The following is a 22182-nucleotide window of genomic DNA, read 5'->3' as shown; positions in this document are numbered from 1 at the left end:
CACACCAGTGTTTTGATTGGTGCTGAACAGTGCTTGCACAGGATGAAGGCTTTGACTTTTTCTCACTCTGACACAGCCCACTCACCTCAGCAAAGGATGGAACAAGGAATTAAGAAGGGACAAGGATGTGACAGCTGACTAAAAGTGGGCAAAGAGATATTCCACACTATTGTGCTCAGCAAATTAAATAAAGTAATGAAGAAAGGAGGTGTGGGTTTGTCTTCCAAGACAGCTGTTACTTGGAGCCTGCTTGTGGGAGGCAGAAAGTGATTGCATTTATATCACTTGAATTTTTCTTGTTTCTTTCACTTAAGCTCTGTTCATCTTGACTCAGAAGTTTTCTTGCTTCTGCTTCTCCTATTTTCTCATCCTTCCTGCTGGTAGGGAGAAGGGAGTGAGCAGGTATGCAGGTGCTCAGCTACTGCCCAGAGTCAAGCCACCACAGTAGTCAATGGCATCACCATATTAACTGAGTTACATCCACAGATTTGATTTTACACATCTGGTATGTCCAGGATGCAAACAGTGGCCCCGGATTTCTTCTGCTTATTTCCTCTGGCAATTGTAGTTTTCCTTGTTCATAGGTGACCTGGTTTTGGTCTTCCATCACAAGCTTTTAATTTCTAATGAAGCAGTTTTTTTGACAAGGTCCTTTGGAAGTACACATCAAATCTAGGAAAGTTTTCAACTTACTCCTAGCATGTAGGGAAGTCTGGTTTACCCCTCCAATATATTTCTTTCTAAATTCTTATCTACACTTAATAAAATTGCACTTTAAAAAACGCACACTTTAAAGAAGGGAATATGTCAGTATTTGTCCACCACTCATTTGTACAAACTATGACTGCAAGAGAAGTCAAAATGATCAAAACTCTTCATTATCTAAACCAAGAGGAAAAACTTTGTCTTGAAGAGTAAACAAAGAAAAAAAGCCCATTCAATTTTCATTTCATCTTTAAATGCATCTTATGCTCTACGGTCATTTCACAAGGACTTAATTACAGACCTCACTTAAGAATCTGCTTAAGTAATAGTTTAACTGAGACCTAAGTGAGATGTCTACAGTACAGTATAGTATTTTCACTGTGACTGGCACATTTAAATTCATAAATGCAAATCTTTATGAGCTATTTAAGGAAAAATCTGATAAAAAGTTTTCGTCTTTCAAGTCCTTGGTTTTGCAAATTTACTATAATAGTAAAAATCTAGTATTTAAGTACCAAATAATAAAATTTCTTACAATCATAATTTGGAAGTATTATTATAGTATTCAATAACTAAGTTAATCAGTGCTAATTGCATCACAGAAACTCTTCAGCATATTAATAACTTTATGTGTTCTTCCATTTATCTTTAATAGATGAAAATGGCAAATAAATGCTGTTCTCCCTCTGACCAGGTAAGTTCTATTATTTTATCCAATTTTTTTAATTCACGTGAATACATTGTTGGAGAATTTGTTAATCTAGCATATACACATCTTGTCAGTTTTAAAACTGACTAGTGGATGGACTGTATCTATATCTCTAGATAGATAATTTGATTTCCTGAATAAACACACTAGTCTCCATAAACTGCCTAAATAATCAGTGCAGAAACTTATTCTGTTCTGGAGAGCTGTTCAAATATGAAACTTGGTATCAGTGCTTTAAATCATCTTTTAGAGGAGCAACTTTTGCTATCTGGACTTGCCTCAGCCTACCATCTAAAGTAGATGGCTAAAGTTAGGCAATACAAATCTATCCCATTTTTTCCATTCCAAGTATGAAAAAAAGGACAATTAGGACCTTAATTTTAGAAGCTGAAAATTTAAGGTACAATTGACAGCAACAAACATTAGATTGTTCTCTGCCAGAATGTGAGGAGGGGGGAAGTTTATAATGAATTTGGGCAGATCAAGTAAATAAAACTAGAAAACATAAAAAAGAAGCAATTGTGAACAGCTCAGGCTTTATATGTCCTGTGAAAATTTGCTTTAAAAGCAATCAAGATATGAATTCTCAGGTATATATATGAAACAAAAGCATAATGTAAAATTTGGCAATGATAACTGAAAGCAGAAGAGGGCTTGCTCTGGCCTAGATTAATGGTGCCTATTAGCGTCAGTTACAAAATGTTTGTACAGACCTGAATAGCTCTTATTAAGGCAATGGATTTAAAATTTAGAGAAAGGATAACCTTAACAGATTGAAGGTCACTTGAAGAACTGCCTTGAAGTAAAATTGGTGATAGTTGCAAATTTATCTTTCCTTTTGAGCCTGGACATTCCTGAAGAATTAAACAGGTCCTTAGAGTTTCATTAATGTGTTGCCTGCAGTGAGTTTCTTCATGGCTTTTAGAGTCCAACTTAATCTTTCATAAAGGGAGAAGGTTGGATGTGGATAGGTTTCATTCAGATTCTGTTTTTCACAGGCCATTAAAAAACTGGGATTCAGGGTCATCAAGAATGTAAAAAATTACTTTGTTAAACCCAGCTTTCTTCTTTGTCTTTTATATTGCCTCTGACTGGTTTAACTGCAAGCTGAATCTCCAGACCATAATGAATGCCACACGTATTTAAATAAAGAAAATGGTAAAGGATTAAAGGTCTAAACAAGCCTTATTATGGGTCTCTTTGCCAAAAGATGATGTGATTCTTGGGCTGTGAAGGGCCATAATTTAGACTTTGATATTTCTTGTGGATCCCTTCCAATTCAAAATATTCTATGATTCTCTGATTCTATGACTTTGCCCTGTGTCTGTGACCCAAAGTGAGAGGTAGTAGGCAAAGTTAGCAATATTAGGCAAGAAGTTGTAGTTATTCTTCATATATTTATACTGTTAAAATAAAAATTACCAGGTCATGAATTTAATTGTTCCAGCTACTTCCACACTTTAAAATTCTTTTCTCCCACCAAAGCAAGGTGTTTTCATTTAAACTGCCTATTAGAAATTATTTTCACTAAAGCTAAAATCCCAGACTGTCTGTGGAAATTGTTTTGTGAGTTCTAGTTATGAACATGTCATGATGGTTACTCCAAGTCAAGGACTATAAGATTTTAATAAATATTCAGGGATTGCACAAATTTGAATGATATTAAATAAGTAGCACAGCTGAAGCTCTAAGTGTCTATGTAACCTGTGTCAGTGATGAAACAGACAGCATCTAAGCATGATAAATTTTGATTTTACTTGATATCATTTATTATAAAACTCTAGAGATTTGAAAGCACTTGATTCTTTGTTAGATTTGGGACTCAATTTTCCAAAAATACATGTTGCTGGATTGATTTTTATTTTTTTATAAAAGCAAATTAGCCAATTCTCTCTCTGTACTGATAAAAATACTTGCAATGTTTTTTGGTTTTTTTGCTGGATAGTTTTTTGTGGTTTTAAGACTTAAACTTTTATAATGGTTATTTCAGGGGATTTGTGTCTGCCAAGTGACATATTGAAACATTAGGAAAGGGCAAATATTATGGATGCTGAATAAAGAAGAAGTTGGACAAAGACTATTCAATTTGGCTTCAATCCCTGTGAAGAAATTTGAAATAAATAAACAAAATACCTGTGTGGAACAGAAAGATGACAAATAACTGTCCTGAAGGATTTGTCAATAAGAAATAGTGACAACCAATCTAATTTTCTCTTGTGAACACGTAACATATCCTGTGGATGTGTGACAGGAGGTTGCTGCAACATATCTTGATTCCAGCAAGGTTTCTGACAGCTTCTGACATTAAAATATTTTAAACAAGTATTATACAGATTTGATTTTACAGCTTTTGTTGGACAATCCAGTATTAGGTATAGATGGTTCATTTTCAAAACTGACATATTGACTTGAAGTGGTGAAGAGGATCCAGTTCCCTTCAATACTGCCTTTGTGGCATTAGCAAAAGTAAGTCTTCTAATTTTGCAAGACATTAAGCTTTAAAATACACTGTTAAACTTAAGAATGATCTTGCCATATTGAAGAAGGAGTCTGAAAACCAGGGTTGAAGCCAATTAGGACACAGCATATATGCAAGAATAATTAAGTGAATGTAAAAGACTGGGAAAAACTGAAGAGGCTGTTACTAGAAAATGCTTGATGGTTATCTGTGGGGGAAAATTCTTTTAGAAAGGTTTGGTTAATCCACCATTGTCTTAATAGAACTCAGAGGTACCCCTATCTGCAGAAGCAAGTCAGATAGAGATAATATGAAAAACAATAGGTTCATTTTTTGGAATTATTATTATGGTTAATTATTATGGTTTAGTATTACATCAGCATGTTGTAATCAGGTAGAGGGTTGACCCAACAGAGACCCCAAAAGCTTGCATTCCTTTGGTTTACTGGCATTCCTTTTTTTTCCCTTTTTCCACTCCCAAATAAGGAATTCACCCACACTTTAGCTTCTTCATTAGCCCTTATTTTGTCCAAATTTTACATGCTCATTAGGTTATTTTAGCCTTGATCTGTGATATTACCACAATTGTCTGTAAGTCAGTTTTCATTATCTTTTGGAATTCTTCACCCATTATTCACCTTCTTTTTTCATATTACACCTTCTAGTTTAGCCCTTTATAGGTGTTTATCCCCTTGTTGGCTTCACTGACCAGCCGAGTTCTCCCTTCACACCATGAGCGACGTTCAGCAGTTTCTCACACTGTTACCTTGTTAGATTAACATCAGGCCAGGCTGGCTGCTCACCTGCATGCCAGGACAACCATGTCTGCTCAGTGGCTTTGAGAAAGGCAGGTACTGTGGGCTGTATCTCAGCCAACTACTGCAAGACATGCTAAGTGTTCAGGCCTTGGCAGGAATCCTGCCTCTGATTTTGTGCACTATGTTTCTGAAAAGGTATTGACCAAAGGTTTTCTGTGGCTTCTGTGGACAGGTTGAAGGAAATACAGATGTTTGAAAGAAATATTCAATAATGATAACTTTGTGCTCAGAGAATAATGTGAAAAGCAGCAAAAAATGACGCCACAGGACCTACAAATCCTTATCAATGGATTTTTGCTCCATTTGTGAACTCAGTAAGCTTTTTTAATTCTTCCACTTCAAGGTGAAAATAATTTAAGTCTTTAGTGGATAGGAAAAAAAAAAAAGTCTTTAACTGCGATTACAGCAAGACTGATTCATGCTTGACATGAGAAATAAAGTGTTAGAATAGATTATTGAGAGAAAACAGGAAGCCTCAACTAGCAGAGGTCCTGAAAACATTAAGGAAGAATTTTTTAGAAACAAGATAGGTATCATGGAGAGTGTAGGGTACTAAGTTTTTCAGAAGCTTCTTTTCTACTCTCAGTTTGATAATTATAAGATCATAATTCTAAATAAGAAGCTTTTCAAATATTATGGGTTTTCTCATTTTCCTCATAGCAGAACTGCTGCTGCAAGCATGTCAGGAATATGTTTGCCTGGCTTCATCCTGCAGCATACAAGAAATCCTGCACCTACTCTTGAAAGACCATTTTTTCTTTCTTTCTCTTTATCTTTTTTTTTTTTCCAAAACAGAAAAATGTTTTTTAAAATATTATGTATATAATGTATAAAATTACTTTATCCTTATCTTTCTTCAATTCCTTCCTGTTTTGCATCATTTACTATTCATAACTATTTATCTAAAAGTACTATATACAAAACGTACTGACTGTTTTATTACATTTAAAGCATTAAATTTCTAGACATAACAGCATCTAGATGCTTTATTGCTGTAGGGAAACAATAAGTGCAAATAAGAACTTTCATTTATTTGCTATGATTGGATTACATTTTGTTAGTGACTTGTTTTATCTCCTAGTAATGAGTGCCATTGCTCATTTCCTTCTTACAGGAACTTTTGGAAAATGTATTAGAGCATGTTAGAAACTTAATAATGCATCAATGATGTATGGGTAATTTTCAAATAGTAGTGAAAGCAGTGCTCTCTGAGAAGGGGCAGTTTATAATATAATGCCTTATAAGCACTCTTGAAAACTTCAAATTGCAGGTTTCAATAAAAAAAAACCAACTGAATATTTTTTATCCCAGACTAACATTCCCACCCACATACTAAGATCCAATTAAAATCTCAGTAACCCAGTAAACCACAGACAGCTTTCTATTGAGTAGCAACACTTTTTTTCTTTTGTTCCATACAGATTTTGTTGAACTGAATAATTATTCTTTCTCCATTTCTGAGGTCTAAAAGACCATTAAGTAAACCAGTCAATACGAAAAATATTGTCACAGTGTGACTTGGTTTTGCCAATTTTAATGTATTTAGTTTCCTTTAGAGATAGGATTTAGGATCAGAGACAAGGCAGGCTTAAAACTTAAATGTTATAAGAAGACATTTATTAATAACACAAAAAATAATTCAGAATAAGATTTCTAGATTATTCCTTCCTTCATTCCATGTTTCTTAACAACAACATACAGAAACACTTCAGTCAGTTATCCATTTAAATAATCATTTCAGTTCACTTTAGGGAGAAAAATCCCTTTCTTGGTTTAGGCTTAGGGAGTGTCTTCACAATCTACATCTGCCCGGGAAATATTTCAGATTATGACTCTCCTCTCATCTCCACCGTCCTTCCAGAGCTGTGCTATGGGTTATGTTACACACTTGGGGTACTGCTTTTAGAGGCAAGCTGCTGAAAGACAAAATTCTCTTAATCTCTTTTTCTATTAAATGTCTCTGTTCATATTTCCGGTTTCAAGACAGAGAGCTCCATTTCCTCAAAGCAAAAAGGTCTTCTTTTCAAGCACTTATACCTCCCCCAGTATATTTCACAGTTTAAAGGAATTTTAGTGTAGTCACTGTCCCCTTAGCCCACAAAAAAGGTTTTCAGCTACTCATCAGTTGCATCTTTTCAATCTCTTCCCACCAGGAACTTTATCTTCATTCCACTGACTTCTGTAGACTCCATGTTTTATTTATTCTCATTCAGGGGAGCTCAGGGATCAAGAATCTTATCCAGGCATTAAAAGAGTTAAAATTGCATCCAGAACATGAAGAAGCCACGTGGTCACCTGGAGGCCTCTTCTCTCAGAACAGGAGCAGGGAAGGGAGAGCCTTTGGTGGCTCCCGATTCCCCCGCTTGGGCAGACCACGTGGAGAGGGAGCCGAGCCGAGCCGGGAGCCACCAGGCCAGGGCAGGGCAGGGGCCAGGGCCACCTCACCTCCAGGGAGGCTGGAAGCCAAAAGAGAGCGGCCCACCCCCCACCAATGTGATTTATGAAAATGAAACAACTCTCTCCTTGGCCACCTGGGATGCCAACACCAAATCAGCCTCTGACTGGTCCCTGCATCCCACAGGGAAAGCTCCCAGAGGGGACAGCCCTGGTGACTCCTCCCCCCACCCTTCCATGTGGAACCAGCACAGATATGTAAAAAGAAAGTAAAAACCCCTAAAATTATATTGGATATCAGTCTTTTTGTATGTGTTATTTGGTATTAATATATATAATTATCATTGTAGTAGAGTATCAACAACAGTATCGTAATTCTTTTTAAGTAATGTGGTGTCTGAACATCCTGTTTCTACACTTTTGCTTATTACTATAGAATCAATGTTTTGGCGAGAGTTATTCAATTTACAGAATAGCAAATCAAGAACTGGAAGGGCTACTGTATTTATTTTGCTGTTTCTTAGATCTCCTTAAAATATTAGTGCTGGAGCGCGGTAGAACAGTATGGAGAAGGATGGTCTGGCTCGACATACTGATTTCTTGATAAGCTGATTGACAGAAGACATAATGATACATTAAATACCAACATTAGAAAACAATTTGTGAGGTTTTCATAATATAAGTATGATCATTCATCCATACTATTAGCTAGTACTTTGGCATTTCTTCCCCATGTAACTCATTACTGATTGTAAGTGTAGCCTTAGTTGAAAATGAGCAAGCTGCTCAGCAATACTTATACATTCAGATTGGTGATTCACTCTAGATTTAAGTACCTGTTTCAAGAGCAATATATACCTCTTAATGTATGCAAAATGAAGCCTGGAATGTTTTTTGCTTTGTTATTTTTCAGTAAAGACATTCATTATATTCTGCTACCACAGTATAGCATTATTTTTATAGCATTTCTTTATAAATTTGTATTTACCTCAAAAGTGAAGCATGCAATTTAATTTCTTCACTTCATTTTTTCTTAGCATTAATTTATCTGGAAAATAAAGGCATGCATTGTATAACCACTGAATTTGACATCTAATTCTTCGAAAACATAAACGTGATAAAATGTATATGAAAGAAATGTATAAACTCTGAAAGCCAACAAGTGTGACAAAGACTGTTAACAGCTGCAAACACAAGCCTGGTGAAAGCTGTTTGATTTCAGATAAATCTACTGATTTGTTTAGAAGTGTTTCTTTAGAGGTATGTGTAATAGAAATGCCAATATGTCCAAGTTTTGACATTGCTATAGATAAGGTATTATGGTTTTCATAAACTGCTGAACTACTTCAATACATGTAGGTTTTCTGCTGGCTCAAATGAGAGACTGCTTTGACCTGCATAGGTGGCTTTTTGAAACAGGGATTATTTCAGATAAGATTCAGACTACATGTACTACAAGTTTAAGTCTCTTCAAGGACTTCTGACACACTGGGATGATACTGTACACATCACGAATATGGAAATGGTTGGAAGGCATTCAACTAAAACCACTCTTATGATCCACTGAGAAACAGAACTTCAATTTTCAATTATTTTCTTCTACAGGTCATACACATGGGATGGGTAAATGAAAGACTTGAAGGAACTGATTCATCTCAGCTCTACAAATTCAAGTTTCTGGCTCTGAAGGGTTCATCCTTCTACATTTTCAGCACTCCACCGGTAAAAAAAAATTTATATTCTTGTGTCAGTTTCATTGTAAATGGAAACTTGTTTCTTACGTCTGGGCTTGTTTTCCTTTATCAAGTGAAAATTTTAGCTGAGATTTCAATGTAAGTTAAAACCACAGATGCCACTGAATTTTAATAAACTGGAGATATTTGGCATCTTTCAAGGTCCTCTGAAAAGCTTGCTGTATCTGGATAGTGTAAAGACTTCCTTATGGGATGATTGGTTTTTTGAAGTTGTCATGGTCAGGTTTTATTTTGGTTGATTAGGCCTCATATTTCTTCCCTTATTTATTCTAAGGTTTTATGTAGATGTAATGAGCTGGTAGTTACTCTGCTTTCTGAAAGACAAGATGCATCATGAAATAGACCATCCATACTATGGGATGATACTTGTGGATTTTTCATACAAGCAAGGGATTGAAGTACTAAGTGTACAGTTTGACCAAGTGTTGCTTTGATAATTTATGTACCTCATAACAAGAATGATGTTTCACATCAGGTGCCTTATCTAATATTTTCCTAAAAATTAATGCAGAATGGTGAAATGGAAATGAGCTGTAGAATTCTAAACCGTTAACATAAATTAGCAATACTTAGCGCATGGTAATATTTAATCCTTTCATTTTTCTCCAGAAAACCTTTGCCTCAAACAAATAATAAAAAAATAAAATGTGGACTTAGAATGCAAATTCAATTATACAATTTGCATACAGTTTTGCTCAGGAGGTGCTCAGTCTCCCAGTTTTGTCTGCTAATCCAAAGAAAATCTGATCCTTTATATGTGTACTCTCTGCAGCACCTTTGGGAAGTACATACTTTTCAAAAGTTATTTATGAACCTCAATGAAATGCATTAGGTAAAATTTCCCCCTTTCTAGATTGAAATTATTAATCCAATGATTCCAATTAACTCCAAACATTCTAAAATGGCCATAGTAATCTTGCAACTTGTGGTGAGGGTCCAGGTTCAAGTACATGGGATGTTTGGGGTGGCAGGAGCATCAGGGACCAATTACCAGGGAAGATGGGGACGGCACAGAGGTGGGGTTGGGGCATGGGACCCAACGGGGAAACAGGCTGGGAGTGACCAAAAAACAGAGGGACAGGGACCAGGCACGGATCCAGCCAAAGGAGCAGAACAGGGGTACAGGGGCATTTGCTGTGAGAGACACCTCTTGTGTCTCCCAAACTCGGGAATGCCTCTCAGGGTCTCCACAGCCCATGTCTGGGCCCAGCCTCGGCCTGTGCCTGCTGCCAGGGGGATGGCTGGTGCCCAGAGCCAGGGCTGCCCAGTGCCCATGGCTGGTGCCAGGGGGATGGCTGGTGCCCAGAGCCAGGGCTGCCCAGTGCCCATGGCTGCCCTGCTCCTGCCAGCATACGTACTGGGCCTTGCTGGGTGGAGGTCACTGTGTCATGACAGCCCATGTGGCACTGGTTCTTACTGGGGCCAAAGCAGAGGTAACACTGCTGTTTGTGCTGATGCTGAGCAGGGCTGGTGCAGCCTTTCCATACTCACTGCTCACCCAGCAAACAGCCTGGGGCAGGGACAGGCTGTGGGGGACATAGCCAGGACAGCTGATTTAAAAAGGCCAAAAGGGATTTCCATGAAACATGTACCATGAAACATCATGCTCAGTAACAAAAAATGGAGATTTGGTCTTCAAAAGTAGCCATTGTTTGGAGGCTGGCTGGGCATTTGTCTGCTTGGGCTGAGAAGTGTGTAATTGCCTTTGCATTAATTGATCTCTTATGCTTTCCATCACTTACTAGATTGTGCTCTTCTTGCCCCATACATTTTCTCAATTTTGTTCTTCCTGTTGTCTCTCCCATCCCTTAGCAGTGGGATGGGGAGTTAGTGAGGGGCTCTGTGGGTGTTTGGCTGTGTGACAAGGTCAGTCCACTGCAGGGCCATGAGCTGGGACCCTGCCCTGCCAGACCCTGGAGAGCTCCCATGGCACTGGCTCTGTGTCACTTCTCCCAGCTCTGTAGCTGGAAACACCAGTCCCCACACTAAACTGTGTAAAGACTCTTACACTGTTTTTAGAAATATTTTATGTTACTGCTCTTAACATTGCTCCTACCTAGGTTTGGCTTTTTTACTGTCTTAAGCAGGAAAAAACAAAAAAAGATAATTCAATCACAAAAATACAGATGTTTCAACTTGTTTGTTAGAAGATACAAGTTTAACATATTTTATTTCAGATAGTTATTGCTATATGTATTCTGAACCAACATTGCATATCAATGTATCAATATAGTGTACACAAAGCAGATGACCTATAAGTTCTACACTTATATTTTCCATCATTTTACAACTGCCTGTAAAAGGTGTAGTACAATTTCAACTCTTTTTGTATTTCATTATGTGGAAAAAATGATGTGCATGTAAATACAGCTGCTAATTTTCACAAGAATGGAAAACGTAGTTATCCATGAGCAAAAATTAAAAAATTGTAGAAAAAATGTGGATATGATACTATGAAATCACTATGACAAGTAATATTATATTTATACACTATTTCTACAATATCTCAGGTGGTGATTCCAGAAATGTAGAGGCTTCACCACAGACATAAATATCAAGAATGGTGTGTGGTCATTTTGTATCCCTGAAGAGACTTATCTGATTGCATTTAAGAAATTTATGCATTTCATTTACAGACTGCTATATTAGAAGATGACACATTTCTGAAAAACACCACTGAACCAATATAAATTATTCTTGTGTCAATTTTAATATACAAGCAGTACTTTATGATGTTCTAAAAGCCTCTAAAACCTTCCTGTCAATTTTCAGATATTGGAAAAGTTCTAAATTGATATCCCAGAATAAATTGAGGAAAAAGTAGTATAAATTGTTATTCAAAATCAAACTATTTTTTATATTTTTGAAAATTTCCAGAAATTAATTCAATGCTTTTTATGGAATACGGGCTAGATGTAGGGGACATTTCTACTGTTTAATTTTTTAATGTTTTCTTTATAATTCATTATGGTTTTACATTAAATCTTCAAGTAGCCATATCCTTACATCTGCTGTGTTACCCTTAATTACAAAACTATATTTTTCAATGGGATTAAATAAATGACAATGAAGTAATTTGACATGAAAGCAGCTAGACAATCCCTGCATGTGCTTTTTGTAATTTTAAGAAAAGAATAAATAGAAGAATATTGTGAAAGTAACAGAAATAGTTCCACATTTGACACTATAGAGAAACTTGCACGATGTAATTAAGACAAGCAGTGTTTTTAATGCTGCCACATTAGTTCTAAATATTTCTGATAGTAATTTACATTACACAAGAAGTCAATGTAACACATTAGGAGTGAGGTGGAAATAAGTTGGGGAACTTTGACTTGACCATGAACAGTTTTGGTGAACTTTCTAACTCTACACACAAGTATTATTTTTGTTGTTACAGGATTTGCTAGGATCTAACTGTTTTAGTGTGTGTTTTGTACCACCCAATTTGAGTTGTTTGGGGCATCTTTAGACTTCTAATAATGCCATATAATAATTCATTGCAGGAACAGGCCTTGAGTTCTTGTTTTCCTTTTTAATACCTTACAATAATTTTTCTAAATTAGTTTTTTTTTTTTTTGTTTGTTTGGTTTTTTTTTTTTCCATTTAGGAGTGAAGAGACCAGTAAAATTAATTATGCTTTACCTAGCAGTATTTAATCTTCTCCTTAGACCTTTTTAGTACTTCTAGGCAGATTGGATGCTTCTGCTTAATTCTAAGATAATGCAGCATTTGCTGTATTCCAGTAATAAGTACTATAGACATTTTGACTTTTTTCCCCTTACATTTTACTCTTCAAATTTATTCAAATGTGTTTAATATCCTAGGAGGCTCTGGAGACTTCTAGAATCACATTCTATGTTCAGAGAAAGCCCAAGAGTATGTTATGTTAATTTGATTTAAGTGAGTTTTGAAGTATGATTCTCTTTTACATTCACTCTATATTTCTTTATTTAGTGGTGATCTCTGAGCAGGCATGAAAGTCTTTTATGCTTGTTTTATAAATGCAGAGTTATCTTTTAGGGAGTAACTTCGTGAGCTAATTGTTTACTGCATGTGTGTATCAAAATGAGTTTATTGTTTTCTCTCTATTTTAAATCATAACTTTTTAAAGAAAAGCCAATGATTAACACACATATTTAAAGGTAAGTATGTTTGGAATATGAGATTGAACTGATACTGAGATCACTGGGTCTATGTAAAAGTAGATTTTACAAGTTTGCTTATTTTATAGAACTCCAATGTAATGAAGTTTCTCAGCCATGAGGAAATTGCAGAAATTCATGCTAAAGTAAAAAGTACTTCTGCAACATTTGTGACTGTTGTAACTCTTTGTACCTATTTCACTCTCTCATTAGAGACATAGAATTGTAATTTCAGGTTCCTATTTTATGTAGCTCTGGTTTTATCTTCCTGATCAGCTCAGTGCTAGTTATGAGTTTACAAATGTCTTAGTTTTGCAATATTCCTGAAAGGATTAATGTAGCTGAATGTCTACAGAACCAAGTATTTCATACATACTGCACTGGGTTAGCTGAGGAGTTGGTCTCCCAATAATAAAAATAACATCATTCAGCTCCTCTTGGTCATAAATTCATGTAGCAGACAAACATGAATTAAAGTAGAAGCTTATTGAATGCAAATTGAAACTCTTATATATTTGACACAATTTCTGAAACTGTCTGAACTAAATTCATATGAATGCAAGCATGTTTCATTAAGTCATCTATCCTGAATATAGCTGTTTGAAATGTTTTGTCAAATGCTTCATAAAAAATAATAATACTGTCATGCCAAAAAATTGCAATGCATAGAATACCTGCAGGATCAATTCCAAAGGGAAATAATGAGAAAAACTGTTTCATTGCCTAAGAGATATACTTGAGTATCTCATTTATCTTAGTTACTTATTACCCAGTAATTATATATGTGATGATGGATAACCTGCAATAAACTGGAACATTCTTTAAATCAAATGAAGGGTATTGCAGTTTTCATGAACTTTCCTGAATATTTCCAGCTTTTCTCCTTGACTAGGAGTATATGATTATTTGTGAGTTTTTTAAAAGTAAAGCAGTCAATAACAGTAACATTTTAAACTTATACATACTATGATTGTTCTGATAAAACTGTAAAGGTCAGCTCTCTGTTTAGATTCTAATATTCCTTTGTAATATGTTTATTTTACCTCCATAAAATTCCTCTCATCGTGTCATTTGTGTTTTGAGCACCTTGCACACAGTGGTATTCAGACTGTTTCACTCTGTAAGTTTGGTAGCCTTTCTCTGACATACACAGGTGAAGAAAACCTTATATAAGTGCCAGCAGTTGTCACTGTCACTGCTTGCCTCTGCTGAAAATGTCACATGAGGTTACACAGCATCAAAAGATGAAAGAGATACATGGAATAATGGGAAGAAGTCTGAAGTATTCAGAGTGAATTTAATAGCACAGCAGTGTCACCTTTGTCCATCACTAATGATGCAAAAAACCCCAACAGTTAATCTTCAGGAATCAAAATAAGTGACATGGGCAAATGAAAGTCCATATATCATATCTCAACAGCTTTCAGGTGATGTCACCAAAATCAGTTTAATAAACAGCAAATGAATCAGTGCTTATGCTTCTATGTCTAGCCACTTACAGCAATAAAGGGTTCTCCTGCTGTTGAGTGAGATGTAAAAGATCCCTTTCCCTTTGAGAAATTAAAGACCAAATAGTGAAATAGCTCCCATTCTACTCTAAACCTTATTTTGCAAGAAGCATGAATATCCCTTTGGAGGATTAACAGTAATAGGGCAAAACATGTATTATTTAATTATTGTCTTTTCAAAACAGCTATCAAAGTACAAAATATTTCCTTGGAAATAAGATTAAGCAAAGACCTGCAGTACTTACTTTACTGTGAGACTGTTCAAATGTATATTTCTTTAGCTTTATAATTACTCTGTTTCAGTTCTTTCAAAACTTGCATTATTTCATATTTGTACAATAATTAAATTGCAAAACTCAAATAAAATATTGAATGGACTTACTAGAAGAAAAATAGAAATGGAAACCTAAAAATAGAAAGGTATGAAAAACTGCTACATTTTATAAATCTAAAATTTCTTTGATTTCTTTTCTAAACCAGCTGGCATTACATTTAAATTTGAAAAATATTAATTAATACTCTATGTTTTTATCATGTCAGTTTAAAATTAACTGTATGTAATGTTTTGAGCTTTTATTTTTGAGGCATTTCTCATAGCAAAACAAAGCATGTAACCTGTTTTGCATATTCTAGTGGATGTATCATATTCAAGTTGTGTTTTCCATTTGATTTTAAGATATAAAACTGTGAAATGGAGAATCCTAGAATGTGAGTCTCTCTATATCCTGAAAAGATGTGGTTCTAGAACTTCTGGAGTTCTTTAATCCCATTTCTGTAGGGGATTCCTAATATCTAAGTTTAAAAATCTTAAAAAACCATTCTAAATCCAAGAGAAACTGGGAGAAGGCTAGATTATTAAGAATTAATTCAGATTTTTAAGATTAGAAAAAAATTAAGTTCCCATTACTTTTCCATAGGACTATGAAGTAACAGAAGTCCCATCAGAGGCCTGAAAGTTCTGTAGTGGTTTGAATTTTTATCAAGTTATTACAATTCTGTTTAACAGCTTGGAAATTAAAGAGACTTGAAAATTAAACTTTAAAATAAATTTTAAAAAAACCAGAACATGATGATATCTCCATGAAAATCATCAGGAGAAATACTAATTTTTTTAAAAGGTGAATTATGTGCTACTGTGAACACAAAGAATCTGTTATTGAATTTCGAAGGTTTTTTTTAGTTAATTTTCATCCACATAAACCAGATGTTTAACAAACAAGTTTTTCTTTATGTTAATAGTTTTAATTTTTTTTTTTCTGCTTTCTTCCTGTTGGGTGAGATGTGGGAATATATCAGCTTTAAATTATATCAATTATATCAATTATATCAATATCAATTTTAAATTATTCAAGTTACTATTAAAGTTACCAAAATACTTATTTCTATATACCAAAAGCCACAGAGTTACAACCTAGTCAAATCCTTCATTTATCTATGCAGTCATTCCTATGCATTCCTCAAGAGCTAGGATTTTGCTCTGAAAACAAATATAATGAAAATTCCCATTGAATTTTTCCTGTGTATAAGTTCTTTTTTTTTTTTTTTTATTTCTTGAGCTATGTAGGCTAGGTACACATCATTAAGTAGAATTTGGTATAAACCTCAAACATCATTCTCACTGCTTAGATTTTAACAGCCTGTCATGTCAACAGGATTAACTAATGAAATCAAAAGGAAACAAAATTAAGTGTTTTCATATTATTGAGCACACAGTTGATATTATTCTTGATTTTAAATATTGCAGTCACATAGTCCTTTTCCATTTTTGGAATAAATATTGAGTTTTTGCCTCCGTAGTGCATGTAAACTCAAAACTGAATTTAGGAATACATCTCGGTCTATTGATTGTATGATATTTTTAATATTGAGACATAAAGCTGAATGAATCTGTGTTTGAGACTGAGTTCTCTGTGTTAGCATCTTGAGAAATAAAAATGCTTGTGTAACTAACCACAGAGACTACAAAGAGGTTTCCATCATACTGGGAAATGAAAAACTGAAATTATTTAGCACTTTATAATTCCTGTTTCTGGAAAAATTTAATAATATTTCAATGTCTTTTCTAAATGCTGGATATTAAATGTACCAATGTGCCTGTTTTTAAAGGATCCAGTAGAATAATTATGGACAAAACCTCTTCAGTTTTTTTCATCTGAACATGATTTTCGAATAAAGAATGTGTTGATAATTTTTTTTTTTTTATATTATAGGTAAGCACACTAGACTGGGTGCGAGCTGAAAAAATCTATAACCTCTGTGAGGTTCTATTTAAAATTCACAAGGTAGGTTTACCAACGGTTCCAATGATTTCATTTAGTAAAGGAAGTTTACCTTTTCCTGTTGATGATAAACTCAATCTTAACTCGGAATAACTAGTATTCAAATAGTTAATCTGTTTTTTTGAAAAATACTATTTGAAATTGCTAGTACATTAGCTGTGCAAGTATGAGAATATGGAAAACAGGTTAAGCTCCAAGTGAGCAAGTTAAAATGCTTTCTTATTGAAGAAACTTTTCAATATAGCTGTATAAAGTATCCATGAGACACACTGCTAAGCATGATGATATTGGTGTGTGTGAATAATTGACTTACAGAATATGTTTTCTAATAAATTGTATCAGATAGATTAATTTTGTTCTCCAACAAAAACAAAACCTTTGTAGGTGAGATAAGGCTAATATGATAGCCTATTTGTTTAGGAGAGTAAAAATATTTTTCAGAAAAAATCTGTCTTTTCAGATAAAATGCTGTTTCAGTGAAAAATTAAAGCTCCTCTTTAGTTCTCACCAGCTGCAGCCCTTCTCCAATGCTTCTCCTTTGACCATGCACTGATGACTTGGAAAAGGCAGGTTGTTGCTGTTACCTGTAAGAAATCCTGCACTAAAGCAGAAGTGCTTAAAGTTTTTGATTTGGTATTGGTGGGACTTTTTTTTTTTTTTTTTTTTTTGGGTTTGGCTTGTGTGGCTTTTTTTTGTGTTGCAGGGTTTTTTTTATTTGTGGTTTTTTTTCCGATGCAACATTTATTCAGGGCTTGGGAAGGAAATGTTTTGGCACTGCCATGCCAGAAAATTGGCAGTCTTGGAGTTCAGGGCTAGAGCTCAGCTCCAGAGGCACAGGAGGAGAGCTATATTCTTGTAGGCATGGCATTATATTTGTGTTACCATGTCTCACTCTGGGAACATATGGGCAAATTCAGGTCCTGCCCATCACTAAGATTCCAACAAAAAGTAGATGTTCTGTCACAGATCATTTATTTAATCTCCATTATATTTTTTGTAATTTAACTTTTAGCTCATAAATAAGTCAGGCACTGATGAAATATATACACATTAAGCCTTTTGAGAAGATTTTGCTATGGCTTGGATTTTGATTTTGGTTTTTCTCCTACAAGTGCTACTGCTAAAACTCAGTTCTTCCAGGAATATTATGGTAATTTCAAGGATATTCTATCCTTAGAGCAATTTCTGCAGTACTTTTTCATGAAGAAAAGGAAGTGGGGAAATAAACTGCCCAAGATTCAACTCTTTAATGTTCTTGACATTTTAATAAGTGAATGCTTAATTGCCAGTCTTCATGAATACATTAGCCAAAGTGCAAAAGCTCAGATTGTACTCCTTAACATCTTTTCTGTTGATTCTTTGGTATAACTGATGAGGCAAACAGAACAAATAAAAAAAATTGTAAGAGATTAAGGTTTCTGCATTACCTATGATAGAGTTATGTTGTAAAAGCTGCCATTTGGGGAGGGTGTTCTTAAGGACTTTCAGAAGCTGATTAGAACCAGTGCAAAACTGTGGAAAAGTGTGTTATTTTAACTTCTCATGAAAGATGGATTTTAAGGAGAAGTGCTCTTGTTACACACCTAGTTGTAAGCTTCTCATCTATGTTTGTTATGATGCAATAGTTAAATACAGAAAATAAGAATGCAATGTGGAACTTAAATTTTAAAACATAATGCTTGATATATTTTATATTTGGGTGCATGTATACATACATATAAATGCACAAATATGTGAACTAAAATTCATATGTATAATACGCCCTTGCATATTTCTGGTTATTTGGTGGTAATAACCAGATAATTTGAAATGTAATGTCTTGCATCCCATATGTTTATTCTTATAACTTGCCTCATAATTCAAACTCTTACTGTAATCTTGTACATTTTTAAAAGTCACTTGTCTTAAAAATATTTTATTTTCTTTTGTTGCTTGGTATTTGCACATGAAAATTTTAAAAAGTGCTAATACAGTAGTCTACAAGCCAGAATATGCAGCACTGAGTCTGGAAGCAGATGTAATACCTGTCACTGCATAGCTGCTGAACACCAGCATATATGCATGAATTTTGTTCAATTTGCTTTTCAACAGTGCAAAGGAGTGTTGCAAAATAACAACTTCATCAAGTCTGTTCCCTCCTCAGGTAGCTGCAGGGCCAATTTTGACAACATAGTGCTCTGTATCCTGGTGGCAATATGTGCTGCTCCCAAGATGCCCCATGAATCACTGCCAATTATTTTGGGATTTCAGTCTATTCTGCCCCATGATATCACAGAGAAATGGGGATAGGGAAGGTATCTATCTCATAAATAGAAAAATAAAAATATGTGCAATTTGGAAATTCAGGCTGTGAAAGTACTTAAATATATAACTAGTAGCTTTTGAATTTAATTTTCCTCTATATTTATGTTAATCAATGAAGTCTTGAAATATTAGGGAAGTTTCTTGTATTAATTTGTGTACATTGACAAAACATTCTGTTGCAGGTATATTTTTTATTATGCAAGTTTAATTTAAAATTTCTTTATCTTGAAGATGATGGCAGGATCTTGCTTCAGTTCTTTTTTGTAGTTACAGAACAGCGTTGAAACCTATCAAAGGACATGCTCATGTTGTCATTTCCAGAATGAACCTAGGGGTGATAAATTACTGCATTCCTCAGGGTTTAGCACATTGGAACCCAAATAGAATTGAGTCATTATAGTCTCTTGTAGAGCTGGTACACAGCTCCTGGAATGTATTCAAACATTCAGGGATTTTCTTCTTTTTCATGATAAACAATATATCAGTTCAAACCCAAATTATGTATGTATTGCTTAGGTAATTTTGATAGTATTTTGGAACTGCAGTAGTAGCTTGGATTAAAAGATAGGGGATAAAGCAAATAAGAAGCAAAGAAGCTGTCTTTGACATAATTATTTAACTCCTAGAACATGTTCTTCAGCATAGTTGGTGACATAATGCCATAGTATATCCAAGTACCCATCACTTACAGAAGACAGTGTTGCTTCAGTGGTTTGGTTTTGCCAGATGAAGATCACATACTGAAACATGTCTTTCAGCTCTGGCTTGCTGATGATTGCTGGCTACAAGCAAACTTGTATTTAGGTATTCATCAGGACTTTGATCTTGAAGACCAGAGGCCGTATTGTTTCAGTGTTATGGTTGGACATGGCAAGAGCCATTACTTCAACGTAGAGCTGGGCAGCGAACTGGCAGTGTGGGAGAAATCATTTCAAAGAGCAATTTTTTTGGAAGTTCAAAGAACAGGGGTAAGTAGTGAACAATTTAAATCAATTAATCTGTAAAATAAGGATAACAAGTGTGTAAATTCTTTGTATGTTTAATAATTGCATTCAGCTGATGCCCTCCATGACTAAGGATCTGAGTACATTGAATACATGGAAGACTTCTGAAAGCTTCATCATCACATCAATATTTTTCTGTCAATGACTATGTGATAACAGTCAATGAGCATGTTATGACAAATTGAAAATTAAAAGTACTCATTTGTAAGTTCACCTTGATTATTAAAAACTGTAAATGGATACATTTTATCACTGGAAAACTCTGAGTTTATTTAGTACAGCTTGAACATTTTCTTACAGAAAGCTAATTTTCCTCTCACATAAGGTAAATATGTTATGTTTTACATAAGTATTCTGTATTCAAAGAAGAAATATTTTGCTCTTATATTCTTAATTGTGAATTGGGATGGTCTTTGTTACCATTGAAAGAGTTTGAAGACAGTATGAAAATGAAAAGAAGTTTTTAATAGTCTTGAATTCTCAAAATTAAACAGGAGATTATCACTTTTGCTGGCTAGTAGATCTAGATCCATACTCTCAAGTGAACTGGACGAATGTTAAGGGAGTGTATGCATTGAGACTATAGACCTTCTCAAATTAAAAATATATTTACACAGATTAATACAAATGCAAACTTGATTTGGTATGCTCAGGTTTGCAGTACCCTGTGGACCTCCTAGAGACATTTAAAATACTGAGAACACTGGATCACAGCTTTGTATTTACATGACTTGCAAGGAGCAGGAGTCCTATCACAGGTGTTTAATCAGCTCATCTAAATTGCCATATCTCTGGGATTCTAAACAAGTTTCTGGTTCTAACAAGGTACTTACTTAGAACCCTATTATTTGTCTCTTCAGTCTGATGAAGGAACAAAAAGATTTTGTAATAGTTCCTAATCCTGAACTTCTGAGAAGGACTGCAGTTCTTCAGGAAAAAAAATGATTTTTCCCAAAAACTTCTTGAGCATCAGGGAGGGATTAATAATACATATTGAACATGCATAAAGTCTTTTCTCACATGAGCTGTTCAAGACATTATGACACAAATGTTTGGACAGCCATTCAATCCTCGTATTTATTATCCATTTGAAACACAGATAGCATATAATTACAATTAAGTAAAACACACATGGAGATTAGCTGGCTCTTTATCTGATTAAATTTCTGGACATTTATTGTTAAATCTGGAAATTTGCTTTTCCTTTATATTCTTAAAATTAAGGAATCATTCTCTGCTTGTGGAATGATTTTTTGTTATTTGAATCAAAGCCATCTAGTCTCATTTCACACAAAAGACATTAAATTTCCTGCAGCTGTGGTTTAATCTATCTGAAACCTCCAGGAAAGTAATTAAAATAAAATCCTGATTACAGTTCTCAAGTCTCCATATGAGTTTTTTCCATGTCTTCATTTTATCTCACTTAGTTGGATATATGCAAATTTACTGTAGACTACTATGTCAGTAAAGTTCAGAGTACTGTGGGCATTCTCCAGCAGTGAAAAGCCTTTTGACTGCACTATTTTCTTTCTTCTCTCAAAACATAAATGCTGTCGTGAATGCCTTTCTTATCAGAATAATGTCAAGAGTGGCATGAATGAGGTGCAATTTAATATTACATAGTATATTTCAAATCATAGAAAAAGAACTGGCATTCCAGTATCCAGAGAATTCAAGCTTGTCACTGGTATGTCAGTTTGTAAGAGTTCTTTCTTTTGGAAATTATTTTTTTATTCATAAATGATTGAGCAAGATTCACGGCAGCTGTTGAGATCTCATTTTGCCATTTCAGCCATTCTTATTTAAATGGGGCTTGTTCCTGTTTACTGTCAAGTGTAGGTAGGATCTTGCCTGTGAGTTTTTTGTTAACCTTATCCTGTATATACCCTTTGTGTTTGGTGTTTCAACAATAAGAGCTCTATTTATGAGAAGATTCTGTCCTTACACAGTTTATGAAAAGAAATACTAAGGTCCAGTGGTCCTTTTGAATTTAATCTGCCCGTGTTGTGTGATGTTTTTTACATTTCTTTTGAAAATGGTAGCAGCAGTAGATGACAAAAAGAATGTAATAAAGCAGGAAGAAACACCCCTCTCAATTTTGTTC

General features: G+C 34.6%; 1 protein-coding gene across 1 annotated transcript in view; it reads left to right on the top strand.

The window, feature by feature from the left end:
* The window catches only part of SNTG2 (syntrophin gamma 2), a 108548-nt gene that overhangs the window by 66962 nt on the left and 19404 nt on the right, over positions 1-22182 (top strand). The window contains exons 10-13 of the mRNA XM_079297577.1: positions 1361-1399; positions 8690-8806; positions 16702-16773; positions 19833-20042. Coding sequence (XP_079153703.1) covers positions 1361-1399; positions 8690-8806; positions 16702-16773; positions 19833-20042 — 438 coding nt within the window. The remainder of the gene's footprint in view (positions 1-1360; positions 1400-8689; positions 8807-16701; positions 16774-19832; positions 20043-22182) is intronic.

Source organism: Erithacus rubecula (genome assembly GCF_903797595.1).
Source record: "Erithacus rubecula genome assembly, chromosome: 2".
NCBI lineage: Eukaryota > Metazoa > Chordata > Aves > Passeriformes > Muscicapidae > Erithacus > Erithacus rubecula.
The sequence above is the reverse complement of the archived record's forward strand: the minus strand, read 5'-3'. Positions and strand labels throughout refer to the sequence as shown.